The sequence below is a fragment of the Labeo rohita genome, chromosome 2 (genome assembly GCF_022985175.1).
Source record: "Labeo rohita strain BAU-BD-2019 chromosome 2, IGBB_LRoh.1.0, whole genome shotgun sequence".
Lineage (NCBI taxonomy): Eukaryota > Metazoa > Chordata > Actinopteri > Cypriniformes > Cyprinidae > Labeo > Labeo rohita.
The window spans coordinates 21994071-22014499 of record NC_066870.1 but is presented as its reverse complement, the minus strand read 5'-3'; the positions used below and the strand labels follow the sequence as shown (position 1 = coordinate 22014499).

The 20429-nt window shown below is 37.0% G+C and overlaps 1 protein-coding gene across 2 annotated transcripts in view; it reads left to right on the top strand.

Annotated features, from left to right (window-relative positions):
• Positions 1–20429, top strand: part of asap1a (ArfGAP with SH3 domain, ankyrin repeat and PH domain 1a) — a 59759-nt gene that overhangs the window by 14602 nt on the left and 24728 nt on the right. For both annotated transcript variants that reach the window (XM_051131604.1, XM_051131596.1), the window contains exons 4-10: positions 8409–8481; positions 13932–14077; positions 14199–14273; positions 16812–16861; positions 17071–17200; positions 18860–18945; positions 20218–20293. In XM_051131604.1, coding sequence (XP_050987561.1) covers positions 8409–8481; positions 13932–14077; positions 14199–14273; positions 16812–16861; positions 17071–17200; positions 18860–18945; positions 20218–20293 — 636 coding nt within the window. The remainder of the gene's footprint in view (positions 1–8408; positions 8482–13931; positions 14078–14198; positions 14274–16811; positions 16862–17070; positions 17201–18859; positions 18946–20217; positions 20294–20429) is intronic.

The window sequence follows — 20429 nt, the reverse complement described above, 5'->3', positions numbered from 1 at the left end:
TTCAATAATTCAGTGGTCCAGAGTTAAAGGGATAGTTCACCCCAAATTGAAAATTCTGTCATTAAAGAAATTGTTAAATAAAGTCATTATTTTTGTTTTCTTGGAGCACAAAAGGTATTCTCGTAGCTTCATAAAAATAAGGTTGAACCACTGATGTCACATGGACTATTTTATCCATGTCCTTACTGCCTTTCTAGGCCTTAAATGTGGTGGTTGCATTGCTGTCTATGCAGGGTCAGAAAGCTCTTGGATTTCATCAGAAATTTCTTAATTTGTGTTTCAAAGATAATCGAAAGTCTTACGGGTTTGGAACGACATGAGTAATTCGTTTTTGAGTGAATGAACCCTTTAATTTAAATATAAAAATATCAACTGATTTATGTCTAGTATTTCGCAATACTGCAGCTGTGAACAAATATGACAAGCACTGTGACATCAGTCCGCTTTCAGGGTTTTCTCCCTGCATTTTTGAAAGCGTTGACCCCAGTGTTTCTTCTAGAGTTCTACGAGAGTTTCCACCAGGCTCTCTCTGTATGTCTTTGTGTCAGTGTGTTTACGTGTATGTGTCTGTGTTTTGTTAATCAGACTTGGACAGAACATGGATTCCTCAGAAGCAAAGGCATACCTAGCATTCTGCATGAGTATCAGAGGGTCCGTAGCCATGGGTACGAACCAAACAGACCATAATTTACACAATGACCTGTTCTTCTCATATCTAGAGCCACAGATTCACTCAGTGCCAGCACTGGAGCAGTGCTTGCCAGGCCTGTGGGTGTTTGGTGGCTCAGTGATCAGGGTGTTGACTTCATGTAATGTTTCCATTGCGTTTCTCCCGGTCATTTGTATCCTTTTCTTCCACAGTTATTGTAATAAAAACAGACAGAATAAAGTTGGATCACCCTTGGCCTGTAGTTCTGACTCATAAACCCCATGAAACTTTGGCCTGAGCTCTTTCCCTTGCCTCTCCGCAGCCCCAGTCAAGTCTGCTGGCTTTGGCTTGGCAGCAAGAAGTAATTCCTTAAGGAGTTCATGTTTCTTGTGGCTGATAGCTGGTGCAGGTCTCTCCTGACCTAAATGTGCACATGGCAGTATGTTCAAGCCCTGGAAAAAAGTTTTCTAGTTGGCAGGCTGTATAGAGAGTGTCTTTTCTTGCTTGGCAGGCCTGTGTTGGTCTTCTCGATTGGCTGTCTTGATAAAGTCCAATATCGATCTAGTTGTTCCTCGTGTGAATCTAATGGATTGTGGTTGCTTTGAGCGGCAGTAAAAGTGTATTATAGCACTGTTTTTCCACCAGTATCTTGTTTCTGAGGGACCTACCATTTGGAGATTTGTCCAGATGAATTGTTCGTTTCTTTAGTTTATTATTTGCTTTTTTTTCCCTGGCAAAAAGCATTATTTGACCCATTTTGAGATATTGTCATGAAAGGTGCTTTCAATTTAGACTGGGATTACTGAGCGCTCCAGGAAGAGAGCCAAGGGCTCAGCGATGCCCATCGGTTGAGTGGGTGAACATCGGGTCAAGGTTTGTTGTGAGTACTGTAGACGAGTATTAGCACGTTACTGCCGTCTGTCCCGTCATAAAGAGGCAAATTGCTTAGTCATGGAAGGACAAAGTAGCCCTTTATTGAGAGTGTCATATTGTTATGGTGCCAGTGAGTGTAATGTTGCATTTGTTCTCAACAGGGCACTTAACTTGCTCCCTGTATAATAACTATAGTGCTGTATTTCATTTTGGTCTCTCTTCAGGATCCAGAATGGTATTGGACTGAAAAAACCCCCCGCATATAATTCAAGTAGCTGATTGACCATAAAGGAAATACTTATGCAAAAATGACATTTCTGGCACTGTTTGCTCACCTTCATGTCGTTTTGTATAACTTTGCTTCCTTAGTGGAACACAGAAGGTGATTTTTTTTTTTAAGAATATCTCATCAGCTTTTTTCTGTTCATTGCAAATGGAAGTTTGGCTACTGTGTATAAATCTGTTAAAGGATAATGTCAGATGTAGAACAAAGCTAGATGGTATTAAAGTGGTTCAAACTCATAAGGTTGAGAGATTATTCAGATCATAATGGAGATGTCACCTGCTGAGCTTTATCGTGTCTGCAATGTTCAGATTCACTGTTCTCTTCGCTGCGGTCACGCATAATAGCCTACAAGACCATTTGAGGACTTGGTTAGATTGTTGTAATTAGTTGTGTAATGATATTACCCTCTTGGTCCTACATAAGGAGATTGAAACTTCACACTTACAGGGTGAAGTGAATTAGTATATACTAGGGCTACCCCCTGATAGTTGACGAGAAGAGGCTTGATTGACTACAATTTTATTAGTCGCTCAGTGGCGGAAAAAAAAATCCACCGGAAGTGGCAACGAAGATGACAACGGCTGGGTTATGTGGGAATACTGTACATGGGGCAGGACATCCATACACTCACCTATCATTCATCGATCTCAAATATGGTTTATCATCTGAAAGATGTAGGTAGTAGCAACTTTTACATTGCTGGTCAATCTAATATTAACCTACAAAAATGTGCACTATTCAAGTGTTTGTGTGGAGTAGCTGAATAGTAGCGCGCTTACTGCATGACCAATGGAGGCGCAGATGCGGTCCCTTGCTCTTAAAATACTTTGTTGTTTTTTTTGTTCATAAGAGTAATACATCTTTCAAATCTGTAAAGACTCTACGTTTATTTGTGTGCACCCAGAATAACAATGAAACGTTGTGCTTTTGTAAAATAATGAAAGCAAACAGGATGTGCTTTCTGCCATCTCGGTCTCTCTGAACTTGAGCGCGTCACTTCGAAGCTCTGTGCTCTATTTGCCTTACAGACATGAAAAATATATCTATAGAGAGTGAAATGTCTACTTTCAAATGAACCAATTCAAATACAAAACAAAGATTCTTAGATTATGTAATCCATATGAAACATGCATACAGGTGCATCACTACTGCGGAGATGACGAGTCAGTTTCGCCGACTTCATCTCTTAAGCCGAAAACAAAGAAAACGCTAGTTTATTAATAAATTGTTAAAACGTTGATGCAGTGCTGTTTGTTGTTTTTCCATGACACATTCATAATTATTATATCTGTGCAGTGGTAAGCTTTGTTTACGTGCGCTTGAGTGCTTATTAGACAATTAAAGGTTTATTATTATGATTTATATGGTTTATTAATAAACTTGTGACTGATAGTCGACAAATGCTTAAAATGAACGACTACTAGTCAACCAGAAAAATCTTTAGTTGAGGGCAGCCCTAGTATATACTACTGTTCAAAAGTTTGGGGTCAGTAAAAAATTTTTCAGAAGAAATGAATTCTTTATTCAGCATGGATGCATTAAATTGATCAAAAATCATAGTAAAGACATTTATGTTGCAATCATATTTTTATCAAATAAATGCTGTTCTTTTTATTCTTTTGTCTTTTTCTTCTTTCTATTTATCAGTAATCCTGTAAATAATGTTTCCCATTTTCCACAAAAATGTAACTGTTTTACTAATAAGAAATGTTTAATAGTAAGATTTCTGAAGGATCATGTGACACAGAAGTCTGGAGTAATTTCTTCTAAAAATTCAGCTTTGCCATCACAGATATAAATTGCATTTTAAAATATAGATATTTTAATAATATTTCACAATATTACTGTTTTTATTGTATTTTTGATTACAGGATTAGTTCACTCCAGAATTAAAATTCCCTGATTATTTACTCACCCCCATGTCATCCAAGATGTTCATGACTTTCTTTCTTCAGTCAAAAAGAAATTAAGGTTTTTGAAGAAAACATTCAAGGATTTTTCTCCATGTAGTGGATTTCAGTAAGGATTAGCGGGTTAAAGGTCCAAATTGCAGTTTCAGTGTGGCTTCAAAGGGTTCTGCACGATCCCAGCCGAGGAATAAGGGTCTTGTCTAGTGAAATGATCGGTCATTTTCTGCATAATGTTTTAAGCACAAGCGGAAGTACTGACTAAGTGTTTACAAAGCGAATGTAAACACAGTCAAATGCCCTTCATAAAAAACAATGATGTCACACAATTTTGTCAGAGGAGGACATTTTTTTTTTTCGCCCTACCTTTTTGATCCAGAGTACACAGACAAAGAGCTAACCATGCGTGACCTTTCAAACGTGATTACGTAATGTGTGGAGTCATATGCAGAGCTAGTGCAAGATGAGCATTTGTGGTTAAAAAGTATATTAATTTTCTTTTTTTTTTTTTTTTAGAAAATGACCAATCGTTTCACTATATATGACGCTTAATTCTTTGGCTGGGATCGTGTAGACTCCTTTGAGGCTGCATTGAAACTGTAATTTCAGACATTGGATGTTTGTTTGCGGTGCTGCCTGCTAAGTGCATTGCTGAAAGTGATTTTTTGTTCACTTTTGTTCACTTGTTCACGATGTAATTGTTTGTAAATGCTTGTTGCCCAGTGTTCCTTTAAATCCTGGTATATTGCTACAGGATGTTGTAGCTCATAACAATGAAATAACAAGGGAAATGACCAAGGATAAAAAAAGCTCAGAGGAGTCTCGACCTGACGAGTCTGTCTCTCCCCAGACCACAGTGGGCAGTCCAATTTTGGTGTACCGATGTCCAAACATAGCTGCAAGAAAATGAGAGAATGGCCACAGAGGGAAATCATTTATCACGTGAGCGGCTCAAAACTTCTACTTTCATCACCACGGGTTCTTGATCAGTGTGCCACAGCTGTCCAAATGCTCATTATTTCTCTGCCTCAGCATGCTTTGTGTTCACTGTAGGAGGAGGTACATGAACACAATGAGTGGTTTGTAGAAACACAACTCATCCCTAAACATATAGCAGGACATCAGTCTACAGACGATTAGAAATGACATGTCTCCTCTCAAGGTTTTCCAGGCAACTCAGCTGCAATCAGTATAAAATTTGCAATTTTTATCATTCACACTTTTTGTCCCTTTTGCATATTTAAAATGACTGTATTTGCATCTGATTAGCTTGAGCTAATATCACAGCTCAACAGTAGAACAAATAAGATACAGTTGAGGTCAAAAGTTTACATACACCTTGCAGAATCTACAAAATGTTAATTATTTTACAAAAATAAGAGGGGTCATACAAAATGCATGGTATTTTTTATTTAGCACTGACCTGAATAAGATATTTCACATAAAAAAACATTTACAGATAGTCCACAAGAGAAAATAATAGTTGAATTTATAGAAATGACCCCTTTCAAAAGTTTACATACGCTTGATTCTTAAAACTGTGCTGTTGTCTTTTTTTGTTTAGTAATTTAGAGGAAAAACAATGCATAGGGAGTCAGGGGTGTAAACTTTTGAACAGAATGAAGAATGAAGATGGCAGTTTAATTGTCAGGACTAACAAGGGACTCATGAACAGCTATTACTAAACAATAACAACATAAAAAAACAGCTGTGGATCATTCAAATCATTCAGTATTAAGAATCAAGTGTATGTAAACTTTTAAACGGGGTCATTTTTATACATTCAACTATTTTCTCTTGTGGACTATATGTGAACATCTTCTATGTGAAATATCTTATTCAGGTCAGTCCTAAATAAAAAAAAAACATGCCTTTTGATTGATCCCTCTTATTTTGGTAAAATTAATGTTTTGCAGATTCTGCAAGGTGTATGTAAACTTTTGACTTCAACCGTAAATTATACAGTAATTCTTCAATAGGGGGTTTGCTATAGTTCTGCTGCAGCAGGATGTATGCTAATTATCATTTCATTTAAAATGAAAAGAAACAATATTCATTTAAACCAAAGCTAAATTATTAAAAGTATAATTTACCCAAAAATGAAAATTGTCATTAATTACTCACCATCATGTCATTCCAAACCCGTAAGACCTTACGAGAATAATTTTTGTGCACAAACAAAACATAAATGACAACTTTATTCAACAATTTCTTCTCTTGTGTGTGAATCTTAAAATGAATGTTCACGAGAGCATGTTATTTTTGTTTTCTTTGCGCACAAAAAGTAGCTTCATAAAATTGAGTGGTTGAACCACTGATGTCACATGGACTATTTTAACAATGTCCTTACTACCTTTTTTGGTCCTTGTCAGTTGCGTTGCTGTCTATGTAGGATCAGAAAGCTCTCGGATTTCATCAAAAATATCTTAATGTGTGTTCTGAAGATGATTGAAAGTCTTACGGGTTTGGAACGACATGAGGGTGAGTTATTAATAACAGAATTTTCATTTTTGGGTGAACTGTCCCTTTAATAACTTCACAATTCATGATAAACTATGTTCATACGTTTATTTAGTAGTAAATTAATATGTATCAATATTAACCAAGGCCTTTGAAAATGTTAAAGACTCCTCTTCCCTGTACTTTTTATTTTCAGAGAGCTGTCGTGAATGTTGAGGGATTTGCTTTCAAATTGTGGCCTTAAGCTCTGTCTTTCTCATTAATCACAATTGAAGGGCTTCTTTAGAGACACCACAGATTATTTTTGGGTATGTTTGGGTGTGTGTGTTTGGGAGGAGTGTTTGTGTTGGTAGCTGTGGCTATTAGGACACACATCTGTTAGCCACCAGCTGAAACAGAGCACATGAATGCATTATGAATGCCAAAGCGTGTTGTTTGTGTTCAATGAATGTCCTAAATCTGCTTTCCATAACTAACAAAGTCAATTAGTAAAATACAATTTTTTGGCCAAAAGTTGACTCTGATTTTATTTTCTGCTTATTCCCATGATAACAAGATAATTGCTCTGAGTCAGCTTGCCTGTATTCTCGACACTTGCATAATTTCCTTCTTTATCCAGAGAGACGCACATTTGATAGAATCAAGGAGGGAGGAGGGCATCAGCCAGGATACAAGTTCAAAGTGTAAAAGAGTAAAGCAAAGAATTCCTAGCAGTTCATATATGGTTTCTTTCTTTTAAAGGGGACATCGGATGCAAAATTCACTTTTACATGGTGTTTGCATATAAATGTGTCTTGGACAGTGTGTGCACACAACCACCCTACAATGACAAAAATCCATTCACCCCTTTTTTTATCCCGAAAAACCTAAACATTCTCAATTATTAAGTGTTTTGATTTTCTGAGCACTATGATGTCATAATGCTCAGGCTCCGCGCCTGCTGACGGACTGTCCCATATTAGCATATTTCTCCCCTTAGCCAGTAGTACACTGTCCACCATTTTCTCTGCGCTCAAGCAGCTGTAGCGACAACGTCTCGTAAGCAATGCATGTGTTTTGTAGTTAAAAGCAGTGTTGCCAAGTTTGTGGTTTTCCTGTGGAATTGGGCTACTTTCATACTCTTGCTGCGGGTTGTTTTTCATGTCCACGGGTTGAAGCGACCTCAATAATGTAATATTTAGCCTCTAAAATGCTAATTTTTACAGAGGAACCCCACCAAAAAATGTTTACCTGGGGACCCCCCCCTCGAAACGCAATTGACCGGGCTTTGTTGTGAAAACCTGGCAACCCTGGTTGAATGTAAAAGTGAACATAAGAGCCACTGAGAACGCAGTGGATTAGTTTTGTTTTTGATGGTAATGCGCCTTCAAATAAACAAAAAACGGAAGAGGGGGTGGAGTGAGCAGTAGCTCATTATCATTTAAAAAGACATGCCCCGTTTGGTTCGCTGTGAACAGAGCTGTTTTCGAAAAGGTAAAAAGGGTGTTGTTTTACATAAACAATGAGGAATTTTAACCAAAGTATGTTTCATGAAGACCTTAAATAATCATACCAGCTTTGAAACATGTAGATAGAAGGTAAGTGGGCTGCTCGGAGGAAATAGTATTCGTTAACACGCTGCTGTTTAATGTCATTCATTAAAATATTTTAAGAGATTTCGATGAGCTGAGACCCTCAGAGGCATGTCCTGTTCGCTATGCTCTCAGTTTCACAGCAGTTGTGATTTTTGAAATGATATCCACACTGTGTCAATGAAGTGTGGTCGAGGGGTTCTCCCCATCCTCGTGCTGCCACGGTTGCTAGGAAACTGCATGTCAAGGGTCTGTCACTGGTATGTTAAGTTGTGCACCTATTATCCATCAAATTTAGCCACTCCAGGCTGCATTTTCTGAGAAGATTTTGTCTAATGTTGATTACATTTATTACTTAGCTGAATTACGTGTAACCAATATTACTTTTAATGTTCAAATATTGCCTTTCACAGTCGTTAGTTTGGTCTTACAAGGAATATCTCTGACATTTTCTCCACCTGTTGGGCTATTTGAGTATTGGAAATGCCTCCAAGGCTTGCAGCTTGTGATTATGAGATTCCTAATGTCTGGTTTTGCCCCTCGAGGTGTGGCCAGTGATGCAGTTCCTCTGGAATTCTAAGATCATGAATCATAAATGAATCACAGACCTTTTTTAGCTGTGTTTTATAACCATCCTCTTCTCTTTTTGTCTGCCTCTCTAGGCTTTGGACCAGGACCGAACAGCTTTACAAAAGGTCAAGAAATCAGTCAAAGCAATCTACAACTCGGGTCAAGGTGAGTTTTGACCCAGCTCTTCAACAGTAATTCTAGAAATATTAAAATATGCTTTAGAGTTTCCAGAGAAAGCTACTTTTTGATACAGCGCATGGCTGTAAAGGAGGTCAAAGTGATTTTGAACTTGTTTAATTGACAAATTCCTACTCTAACTGACAATCCTGAAGTGAGAAGTCGCTGTTACCATGGAAACATGAATTGCCGTAGTGCTTACTTTTCACAGGCTCCTTGTTACCATTTCTTCCCCAATTCCTTCTAAGGAAACTTGAATGCTTACATGCCCTCTAGAGTAAATTAGCGTTAAAGGTCAGGAAATCCTCCGGACTATCTCATGACATTGTGGTTTTTGGCTCATCAAGTCTCTTCTCTTTTCAATGTCACTCCTCTCATACTGGCCAAGCACACAGTCCAGATGACAAATATCAAGGCCTGCTTAGTCGAGGCTTTGTAACGCTTGATATTTACACTCAGGCGTCTCCTGTGGCCCTGAAATTGGCAAAGACATTGACATATGCAGGGTTGGGATCAGGGCTGGAGACTGAGCACCAAACAGTATGAGGATGTAAGTATATTTAGGACTCTAAAACAGGACAGACAAATGTGTTCTGCTGCTGTGTGACCTAGAGATGGGTCACAATGGACGACTAGACTATGAAAGTATGAAAAGACTAAAAAGATGATAAAAGCACTGCTACAGCCATACATATTTAGGTGGGACGTCTTTGGCTCTTGTGCTGTTTGATCAGCAACCTTGTTATGAGTTTATTCAAGGGTTAACCTTTTAACACCCAAACAAGTCTTAAGAACTGCATTTTACTGGGATCAAAAGCAGCCTAATTATACAGGGCTTTCAGACAAGAAATTACAGAAATTATGAAATTATCATAATTATTATTATTAATAGCAGCAATACTACTACTACTACTACTACTACTACCAATGATAATACATTTACATTTTAATAATTTATTCAAAGCGACTTACAAATGAGGACAATAGAAGCAATAAAAAACAACAAAATAGCAATAATATGTAACAGAAAGTAAGTAGACAGATTAGTAGAATAGAGAATAGAGAATGCAAGTGTTAGAGGGTATTTTTTATAATAAATAAAAAGAAAACAAGTAGATAGAATAGAAAAAGAATAGAAAACACTAGTGTTAGAGGGTAATTTTTTATAATAAAAAGAAAACAAGTCAAAAGAATAGAAAAATAATAAAGAATGCTAGTGTTAGAAGAGATTTTTAAAAATCAATAAAAAGAAAACAAGTAACAAGTCTTGATTTTGTTTTGGGGGTGTACTAGAACATGATCTCATGCTTGGTGGTTCAAAAAATGATTTTTTTTTACAGTACCTTTCTCCCCAGCCTGGTGCAAATGGCTCGATTAGTCCCAGGTTTGATGAAGGCTTGCCTTCCGAAAAAATGAAATGTGTTGTCATTGGTTTGCTGTCCCAGTGTGTTGCGATTGGTGAACAGCTTAAACGGTGCTTCAGTACAGCAGCAAGTTCCGTCTGCTCCATTATAGTTAAGGATATATTAAGAAATAGCACCGACATATAGCACTGTTGCGCTCCGAGCGTCCCGTGTTCGATTCCTGACTGTGGGACCTTTCCTGATCCTACCCTCCCCCTCTCTCCCACTTTACTTCCTGTCAATTCTAATCTGTCCTATCACAAAAAAGGCCAAAAAATAGATCTTAAAAAAAAAGAAAGATAAAGTTGACACTACAGTAGTGTTGGGTCCTATCCTCTGCCTGTGAGATCGCTGATACATGATATTATCATGCTAATTCTGTCGTTGTGGCGTCACGCCGACAGAGGCCGCTCCCGCCATAGTTGATTGACATGAGCGTCTTACCTCAGATCAGCTGTAACAGTCCGACCTCTTTGTTTCAATGTCGGAGCAGGGATGTAAGTTAGACAAGAAGATCTCCGATTGAGCGATTGAGGTGTTGTGTTGATGTAATAATGAACATTGGTCGTCATTTACTCCCGACATCTGAGCCGCTGAAGATGCAGTAGATTACGTTTGTTTGTGAAGGGAATGCGCCTCCCGATCTACATATATCCGTCTATGTTCGCGCAAATCATTCGTGATCCAGCTTCACTTACAGCAGAAGTGAGTATAAGGGTTTTTTCCTAATAATGTGCTAGTTAGCAAGTTTAGCGACTAAATGCGGCTAAAGTAAACAGGCTCATCTCTCCACAGAGAGAAGAGAGGGGCGGAGCGAGCAGAGCTCATTTGCATTTAAAGCAGCCTCAACAATAGGATGATTTTTGCAGAGCTGATGTTTTCAAGGTAAAAAGGATGTTGTTTTACACAACCATTGAGAATTTTTAAGCAAAGTATATTATAGACTCTTCATTAAGACCCTAAAGAATCATATGAACTTGTGGAAAATGGGCATCCGATGACCCCTTTAATGGTTTTCACATCGCCTTGAATGAGCACTTTTAATGCTCTTAGATTCCCTCAGGTTGTTCCTGAGTCTAGAAATCTTCCCAGCTGGTCTTCCCAGCTTCCCAGCTGATTGCTATACTGATAGGACATGACTGGGACTACATGAGCCCCATTTTAAATGATGTAATATGTAAGACTTCCTCTTGTCAGCTGCAGTGCTTGATCGGATTGATTGGCTGACCTCTTTCTGACCTCAGTATGCCTTAGAGATCACTCGTCCTCTACACCTCTTCAGCAATGCAGAGATATCCCCGTCACGATTCAGCAAATGCCGGCAGAATGTCACCTTTGTGAATGAAGTCACAGCAGCTCCAACTGAATGCGGCTGCTCACGACACACATCACTCTGCTCACTGATGCCTTCCTGAAGTGTGGATGTCTCACGTTATGCCATTAAGTGTTGAGGGTTACTGTGGGCGGCAGGCAGAGGATGCAAACGGGCGCCCGCTGTGTTATCGACTCTCTGCTGTGTGCGTTGCAGGTGGCCTGTGTGTCACAATCCTGTTTAATCAGATGTGACTGTATAGTAAGCACTCTAATCGGCTCCTGATGATTAATACCTGAGCTTTCGACACTTGGCATGGGGCTTTTATTCTCTGGTGAATTGCAGAGGTCTGCTCATGTCACTTTGCTTACAGTCTTGTTTAGATCTGTCTGCCACCTTTTAATCCGTCTGTGACATGCGAGATCTACTTATCTTCAGAAGTCTTGAAAGTTAACTGAATGTTTGCAGTGATTTTTAAAATCTAATAGCTTATATTAGTATTAACGCCAAGTTCTGTCATGTAACTCTAGATGGGTTGTTAATGCAGTTGGTTGATTGGTTCATGTTGCATACACAGTCAGTGAGCTTGCTGTTTTACATTTAAATAACTGGTTAGTATTCACTAGAGCAGTGGTTCTCAAAGTGTTGTACAAGTACTAGTGTTACATAGAGGAATCACTAAATTAAATATAAATTAATGTTAAAACACAATACATTTAAATCTTTGAGTTTTTTTTTTTTTACATTTAAGTTCAGTACAGTTTTGTTTAACTTTTAGGTACAAAACATTTTAATTTAATCTTCATCAAAAAATATTTTGTAAAGTAGCTGATAAAAATATAAAAATATTGTTTATTAGGAATAAGACTGCCTTGTTTTTGAACTGTGTGGAGCTGTAGCTGAATAGTTAATGTTCATCATTTTGGTGGTACTTGGAGAGCCAAATGTTTTCTGAGGTGGTTCTTTTTTTTTGTTTGAGACACACTGCACTAGAAAGTTTCTCTGAAACCCTCCACCTCCCCAGCTCCACCTGTATAGATCTGCTCAGGTTATTATATATGTTTTTTGAGCGTTATGTCTTCAATACCAGTATGTGTTGGCAGTAGCAAGTTCCTGTACTTGCTTTAAAGCATGCAGCAGTAGCAGTTCAGCAAATCTATTCCGCCAAGACCAAATACTCACCCTTATGGGGTTCGCAACCCGTAATACCTTCATTTATCTTCGGAACACAGTTTAAGATATTTCTGAGAGCTTCGATTAAATTGAGCTTAAATGTTTTGAAGATGAACAAAGGTCATCGGGTTTGGAACAACATGAGGTTGAATAATTAATGACAGAATTTTTTTGGGTGACCTATGCCTTTAAGGTTCTGCACTGTTTGTATAATAACTAAACACAGATTTTTATCTGAACATTTAAAAATGATTACGTACTGTGTAAAAACAGCATGTATTAAAAAAATAATAATAATAAAGGGGGGTTGGCACAGTGGTTAGCCAGAAAAATTAAAAATGGCACTTTATCCACAAAAAGTTGTCAACCCCTGGTTTATACAGTACTTTAAATCAGCACCTTTATCACTGCGGTTCCCTTATGTTGTTCCTCTGAGTCCAGAAAGGCTGCAGTAAACCTTCTTAGCTGTTCATTTAAAGAAGATGACAGTCCCCTATTTCAGGATACCAGATCTCTTGGCTCCACTCAACAAGACAAATGACCTAATAATGTCATCCTGTCATGGGCTGGGGTCCCAGTGTGGAACTATGGGAAGCTGATGAATCAATCCCAGATGCTGGTGGTGTCAATACTGTTTCCTAATATATGGAGACCCTAAATATGGCACTGAAGATGGTAATACTAGAACTTCTTTTCATGTTCCTTATTAAACAAAAGACTGTGTGTGTGTGTGTGTGTGTTTTTGGTTTGGACAAATTGTTAAAGAGATTGAAAAATGAAAATTCTGTCATTAATTACTCACCTTCGTTCATCTTTGGAACACAAATTAAGATATTTTGATGAAATCCGAGAGCTTTCTGACCCTGCATAGACAGCAACGCAACTACCACGTTCAAGGCCTAGAAAGGTAGTAAGCTCTCGGATTTCATATCTTAGTTTGTGTTCTGAAGATGAACGACGGTCTTACAGGTTTGGAACGACATGAGGGTGAGTAATTAATGACAGAGTTTTCATTTTTGGGTGAACTATCCCTTTAAGGGGTACTTCCATTGTTTTCCTGTGGGTGCTGATGACCTTGAGCACACTCTCTGTCTGTGCCCATGGTGCATATTTGTATTGAAAAGGCTATTATTGGTTTAGTTTACATCCTGTGGGTTGAGATTTACACAGGAAGCTGTCCTAGTTGACAAATGTACAGGGATTTGAGGAATTCTTTTTCTTCCTTCACATGTACATGGTATTTAAATAGGTGTGTTCAGCTTAAAACAGCGCTGAGCAGACGGATTGCTGTATGACATCAGTGTACCACAAGAGCGATTAGAGAGCAGACGGCTCCATAAGTGCTTTGATATCATACACCGATTTGTCTGCCAGCGCCTCTTCAAGCCAAACACACCTAACATTAGAAATGGCCACCATTTTGATATGACTTCACCCACTAGGGTCATTTTTAATTTGATTTTTGTCTTATGATTTTTTAACAGTAGTTGGGTTGTAAAGTGTATTCCAATACTATAATTATATGCATGATTTGTTCTTATTCTCATCAGAACATGTGCAGAATGAGGAGAATTATGGACAGGCACTGGACAAGTTTGGCAGCAACTTCATCAGCCGAGATAACTCTGATCTGGGAACAGCCTTCATCAAATTCTCTGGCCTTATCAAGGAACTGGCTGCTCTCCTCAAGAACCTGGTGAGGGATAGTGGACTGTTTATTTTGTTTTATTCTTATCTTCTTTTCTTAGTCTTAATATTTAGTTTTATTTTATTTTACAGTTTTCTGATATGATTTCTCCTCTGATTCTCCTTCTCAGCTCCAGAGTCTCAGCCACAATGTCATCTTCACCCTGGACTCTCTGCTCAAAGGAGATCTGAAGGGAGTGAAGGGGGTAAGATTTACATCCCTGTCTCTGGACTAAACTAATTGGAAAGGCCCCCTCTGAGGAACACCCTGATTTACTGCTCCATACCCGCTTTAAATGAATCCCTTTAGACCAAAAAACGCACACTGTAAATCTGGTTGGAGTTAAATTATAGGGTTCTTCACGCCGCTGTCCTCTATGAAACACAGTGCTGAAGGAATGGCCACTGTTAGCGCTAGTAAACAGTGTAGGAGTGTTCGAGGCCCTTTGACTCAGTCGTTTTGAAGTGTTTACTGGTTGACTGGGGTAAAGAGCTCAGGCGTCAGACTGACCACTCCTGTCAGCTGCTTGTTGATGTCTCAGGCTCGAAGGCAAACATGTAGTGATTGTGAAAATTACTTACACTAAGTGTAGGGCCGTCTCACGCTGAGCGGTTTTGGAAAGGCTGTCTGATTGTTTTCACATTAGCATGACCCAGGCTAAGAGCCGCTGCAGCATCAGCTGAATTTCTGAGTGGAAGTGATGAGGCTTCACTTTTTTGCTCGGTAGACGGAAGATACATACCTACCAGCCCCCATTCTTTCTCTCTCACTCTCTTATCTCGCTCATACTTTGTCTCTCTCTTTCTTTTACCCTCTTACTCAGCGGAAATGAAACCGTTCTCTAAAGCCCTTATTGACAGAGTCAGAGGCAGTTGAAGGGCATAAGTGCCGTCCCTGGAGGACATTATCAGCTCTCTCTAAAATCTTTCCTGCAATGGAACAGATGATTCAGAAAACATTAAAAAGGCACCTACACCAGTGCTCCTGTATGTGTAACCAGGACTCACTCAGAAACTCTTAAATTGTATGAGAAAATGAAGACAAAACACAAGACAGCCTTTATTTTCAGTTGTATCGGAATTACAGCAGAACTCAATATAGTGGATATAGTGGGAAAAAAACAAGCATATATATATATATGTATATATATATATATATATATATATAGCAAATGTTTGATCTGTTTTCTGTTTACAGTTAGTAAATAATCTGTATTTTTTGAAGCTGTCAAAAGAATTAATTCAAATTAATTTGGATACACTTAAAACTAAAATCTCTCATTTTAAATGTAGATTATAATTTGCAGTATAGCAAAGTGGATATTTATTTAGAGATTTGCTACAATGTTATTAGTGTTATTAAATGATTAATTGCTAAATGTTATAACATGGGCTAAAAATAACAAAATTAGTAACTTTTCTTTTTTGCTGTTCAAGTGAGATTTTTTTAGTCAGTTCAAAATCTTAAAATACAAAAATAATATACATATGACTTAATGACTAAATATACATATATATATATATATATATATACAAAATTACAAAATGGCTAAATGTATGTGTGTGTGTGTATATATATATATATATATATATATATATTCTAGTTAATTCAGATTTTCAGTCAAAAATCTGTCAAGAAAATGAAATGCTATGTATATTTTGAATTAACTGAAAATTAACTGAAAATCTGAATTTACCTGAAAGATAAAATAAAATAAAATAAATTTATATATATATATATATATATATATATATATATATATATATATATATATATACATATATAGTTGTTAATTCAGATTTTCAGTTAATTCTAAATTCTGATAAATAATTAAATGCTATATATAGATATAGATATAGACAAATTATTGTTATTATTATTACTTACATTTTAATACATACAGAATTAATCTCAAATTTTTAATTAATAGAAAATCTGAATTGACCTGAAAAATGTTAAATAAATAAATAAACAAACAGTAATATATACAGTAATAAAAATGTATATATTTTTTTCTTTTCTTTTTTTCTACTATATAAATATACTTTATAAATATAATCTAAATTTAGTTCCTGCATTTTAAAATGTACTTATATATATCCAGCTATAGTTCAGCTTCAAGCTTCTAGCAGCATTTGATGTGTAAAACAGCATAATAGATGGGAACTCTAAAAAACAGAAACATGAATGACAAACTACATAAAAGTGCGGAACAGCACCGAGGGAGACCCGTCACATCTCTCTGTACTCTGACTTATATGTATTCAGAAGCATAAACCGCTGTAAGCTTCTGGGTTCTGCTTCAGCAGTATGAATATATTCATGCTGTAAACAAATTTATGCTCATGCCCTTTATAAGAAGCCAGCAAGCTGATACACCTCAGGTGAAGTAACACACTCCAAAAGGACTCGGCCAAAACACAGGCGTGTGTTTTATGATCAATTATTATTAGAGCAGATGAACATTTGGATAGTAGCGAAGTGAATAACGTCATTATGTCCAGAGAATAGATTCCTGAGAGTGGGAAAATCTGATAAAGCAATTGCATTACCACAGTCCATATCAGTCACTTCTCTACATCAGTGCAGTGAGTTTTAGAGTAGTGATCAAATCTCTTGATTTCTTTGGTGCTTTACATTGTATAATAATGTGTTCAGTTTAACAACTGTGAAAAATGGTCTATAACTCTACACAGTAAACCTAATTGCTTCCTGCGCTATTTATTTTATTTTCCCAACACAGGATCTTAAAAAGCCGTTCGACAAGGCCTGGAAAGACTATGAGACCAAGTTGTAAGTATCATTATTGTGTGTTTATAGTCTTTTGTCATGTATGCAAATGGTTGTTTAATGTAATGTAGTGATATACAGCCATTTTATGGCTATGCTCAAACACAACAATATGTCATCATCATAGCGAAAGAGCCACTTGCGGTAACCTCAAGCTGATCTTAAGCTCGTTGGTTCTCTGTCATCCTCTGTTTCTTGCCTTTTTGTTGTAGCACAAAGATTGAGAAGGAGAAGAGGGAACATGCCAAGCAGCACGGCATGATCCGTACAGAGATCACCGGCGCAGAAATCGCAGAGGAGATGGAGAAGGAACGGAGGATCTTTCAACTGCAGATGTGTGAGGTGTGTGGGCTTGTAAAAATTGAAACTTTCTGTCTCCTCGTTCCACTGAGAAAAGTTAGCTTGGTGCTAGTCTTGATTGTTCAGCGACTGTCTCTTGTTCTCTTCTGTCGTGATGTCTTCTCTAACTTGTGGTGTTGTGAAAGGCCAGGAGCTTTTTTAGAAACATTCGTATTCTGAAAAGTTGTGAAGGAAGTGGCTGCTTGAGACATCATGGCTTGGCAGTGTCTTAGCTCATGAATATTAATTGGGCCATTCTGACGTTGCTAGGTAACATTGCTGAACCATCCATTCACGTAACCTGATTAATATTCATGAGTCAAGCAACAGTGGGCTTTGTATATTCAGGTGCAGAATATGCTTGTGTATAGACGTACCAGGATGTCAGACCAGCTTTATGTTTAAACATAATTTTACATTAAATTTAGCTGTTTTTATACATATTGTACACACATATCCAAAATGAATTTATCTGGAGATCACGTCTGCAGTACTGCATTTGGTCATTTTCGAGATTGAAACAAAAATTATATCAGGATTTTAAAGGAGAAGTCCACTTCCAAAACAAAGATTCACATATCATATACTCACCCCCTTGTCATCCAAAATGTTCATGTCTTTTTTTCTTCAGTCGTAAGAAATTATGTTTTTTAAGGAAAACATTTTAGCATTTTTCTCCATATAATGGACTGGTATGGTGCCCCGATTTTGATCATAATGCAGTTTAAGTGCGGCTTCAAACGATCCCAAATGTGGCTGTAAATGTTTCTAGCCGAGGAAGAAGGGTCTTATCTAGCGAAACGATCAGTAATTTTCATAAGAATAATACAATTTATATACTTTTTAATTATAACTAATCATTACTACTAAAGAAAGAAAGACATGAACATCTTGGATGACAAGGGGGTGAGTAAATTATCTGAAAATTTTTGTTCTGGAAGCGAACTTCTCCTTTAATGAGACCAAAGACTGCCGTTAGGTTTACCCAAAACCACCGGCGCCAATAGCCTTGTGGTTAGTACGCTGACATGTAGCATAATTGTGCTCACGGCGACCCGAGTTCGATTGCCGTCTCGAGGTCCTTTGCCTATCCCACCCCACTCTCTCCACCCAATACTTTCCTGTCTGCTCTCTACTGTCCTGTCTAATAATAAAAAAATCATAAAACCCCCCAAAAATATAATAAAAAAAAGATTTTTTTACCCAATTACCCAATTTACACAATTACATTCTTGTCTCAAAAATTCTTTAAACTACATTCTGACATAAAAACATTTATTTATAAAACTATAGTGGATCAGGATGTCTACCATGACACTCACTGTGAGAAGTACACACAAGCGGAGTCATACAAACAGTGAAACGGCTGGAGTTCTGTTATCACTAGAATATCACACTCTTCTCAGCCAATCAGATTCGAGGAAAAGCACTGTTGTATAAATTATTATATCAGCTGATGTAGGCTAAAGTGTTCCCCTCTATTTTATTTATCTGAATTATACCAGATGTGGTTGGGTGGAGCATTCAAACACAATCCTTGTAGTTGAGCCACTTAAACCACTTCAAAGCATGTGTGTGTGTTTAGAAGGGTGCAGCGTCAATGTATTTTCCTGTTAACAGACCAGTGTCTTTATGTGCTTTATTCTCCATGCTTCCCAACAGTACCTGATCAAAGTGAACGAGATTAAGACCAAGAAGGGAGTGGATCTCCTCCAGAATCTCATCAAGTATTATCATGCACAGTGCAAGTGAGTATCCTAGAATCCTCTTCTAAGGTCTGTTAGTGTAATTCCTAAGAATTGTCTCCTAGATGAGTTCAGATATCTGTATTTGTGGTGAAGTGGTTATATATTATCTTTAAAGAGTTATTAAATTTACACTACCAATCAAAGTTTTGGGGTTGTAAGAATTTTTTTTCCTATTTTAAATTGATCCTTTTATACACCAAAGGTGGGCGATATACTGGTAGACGCGATTAACCGGTAGAAATTTGCCAACCTATCTATCATCTCTGTTGTGGTTACAGGCTCACATGATGTTGCTGTGCTACATGGTCACAAAAACTCGTTGTTTGTTAGTTTTTAAGCATTGGGGTTTGAAATAAGTAATTTTAAGCCACTGAAATGCAATCAGCAGTGAAAAGAGAAACGGTGTTCATAGAGTGTTGAACGAGAGTTATTTTTGCTGCTTTATAGGTCTTGAACAGTTAAATACACATGCTTGTGTGTCAAAATGCCCGTCTTTGCAAGTATCCTCAAACACAGTAATTTAAGTCTTAAGTGAAAGCAAACAGCTGAGAATGAAAACATGTGCAACAGTATATTGGGTCCGGGCAGCTCTTAAAGTGACAGCAGTCTAATATTCCTGCTGTTTCTTATTCATGTTAATCAAACAACAAAAGGGAGAAAATCTCTCACTGCTTTTGACTAAATCACTTCTGTAACTTTAATGAGAAGAAAAGTATATTTAATGTACACAGTGAAGAATATGCAGTATTTTTATGTATGTAAAATGTCTTACTTATTTGTTGTACTGTAGTTTTTTAGTCCATAATTAGTTTCTTATTCTTATTTAAACATAGACTGTTTACTTGTCTTCACTGAGATAGAGTTTTTTAATTTAGACTAGTGTTAGTTTTTTGTAATAATGACAATGGTGACAAGAATTATGAAATTTCTATGGTTTCATAAACACCTTATATCATTGCCGTGAAATAAAATTACTAATATTGTAATATATAGCAAGGACACAAGATCAAAAGTGACAGTAAAGGCAATTATAATGTTACAAATGTTTTCTACTTCATATAATGTTTTTTTCTATTAATCAAAGATTTCTGAAAAAAGTAGCTGTGGTTTTAACAAAAAAGCTGAAAATTTAGCTTTTTCTTCACAGGAATAAATTTCTTAATTTTAAAATATATTCATAAAAAACTGTTATTTTAACAAGTAATAATATTTCACTGTATTACTATTTTTGATCAAGTAAATGCTGAACGACTTCTTGTGTTTTTTCTCCAGTTTTTTCCAGGACGGCTTGAAAACTGCTGACAAGTTGAAGCAGTATATTGAGAAATTAGCAGCTGATCTCTATAATGTTAGTTAACCTTTCATTTCATAATATTTTTTGCTCTTTTCTGTTAATATGTTGTTAGTTCCGCTGTTATGCAGCTCTACTTGTGAGAACGTTATGATTATATTAAGTATGGTATCATGAGACAAGCGTTATTAAC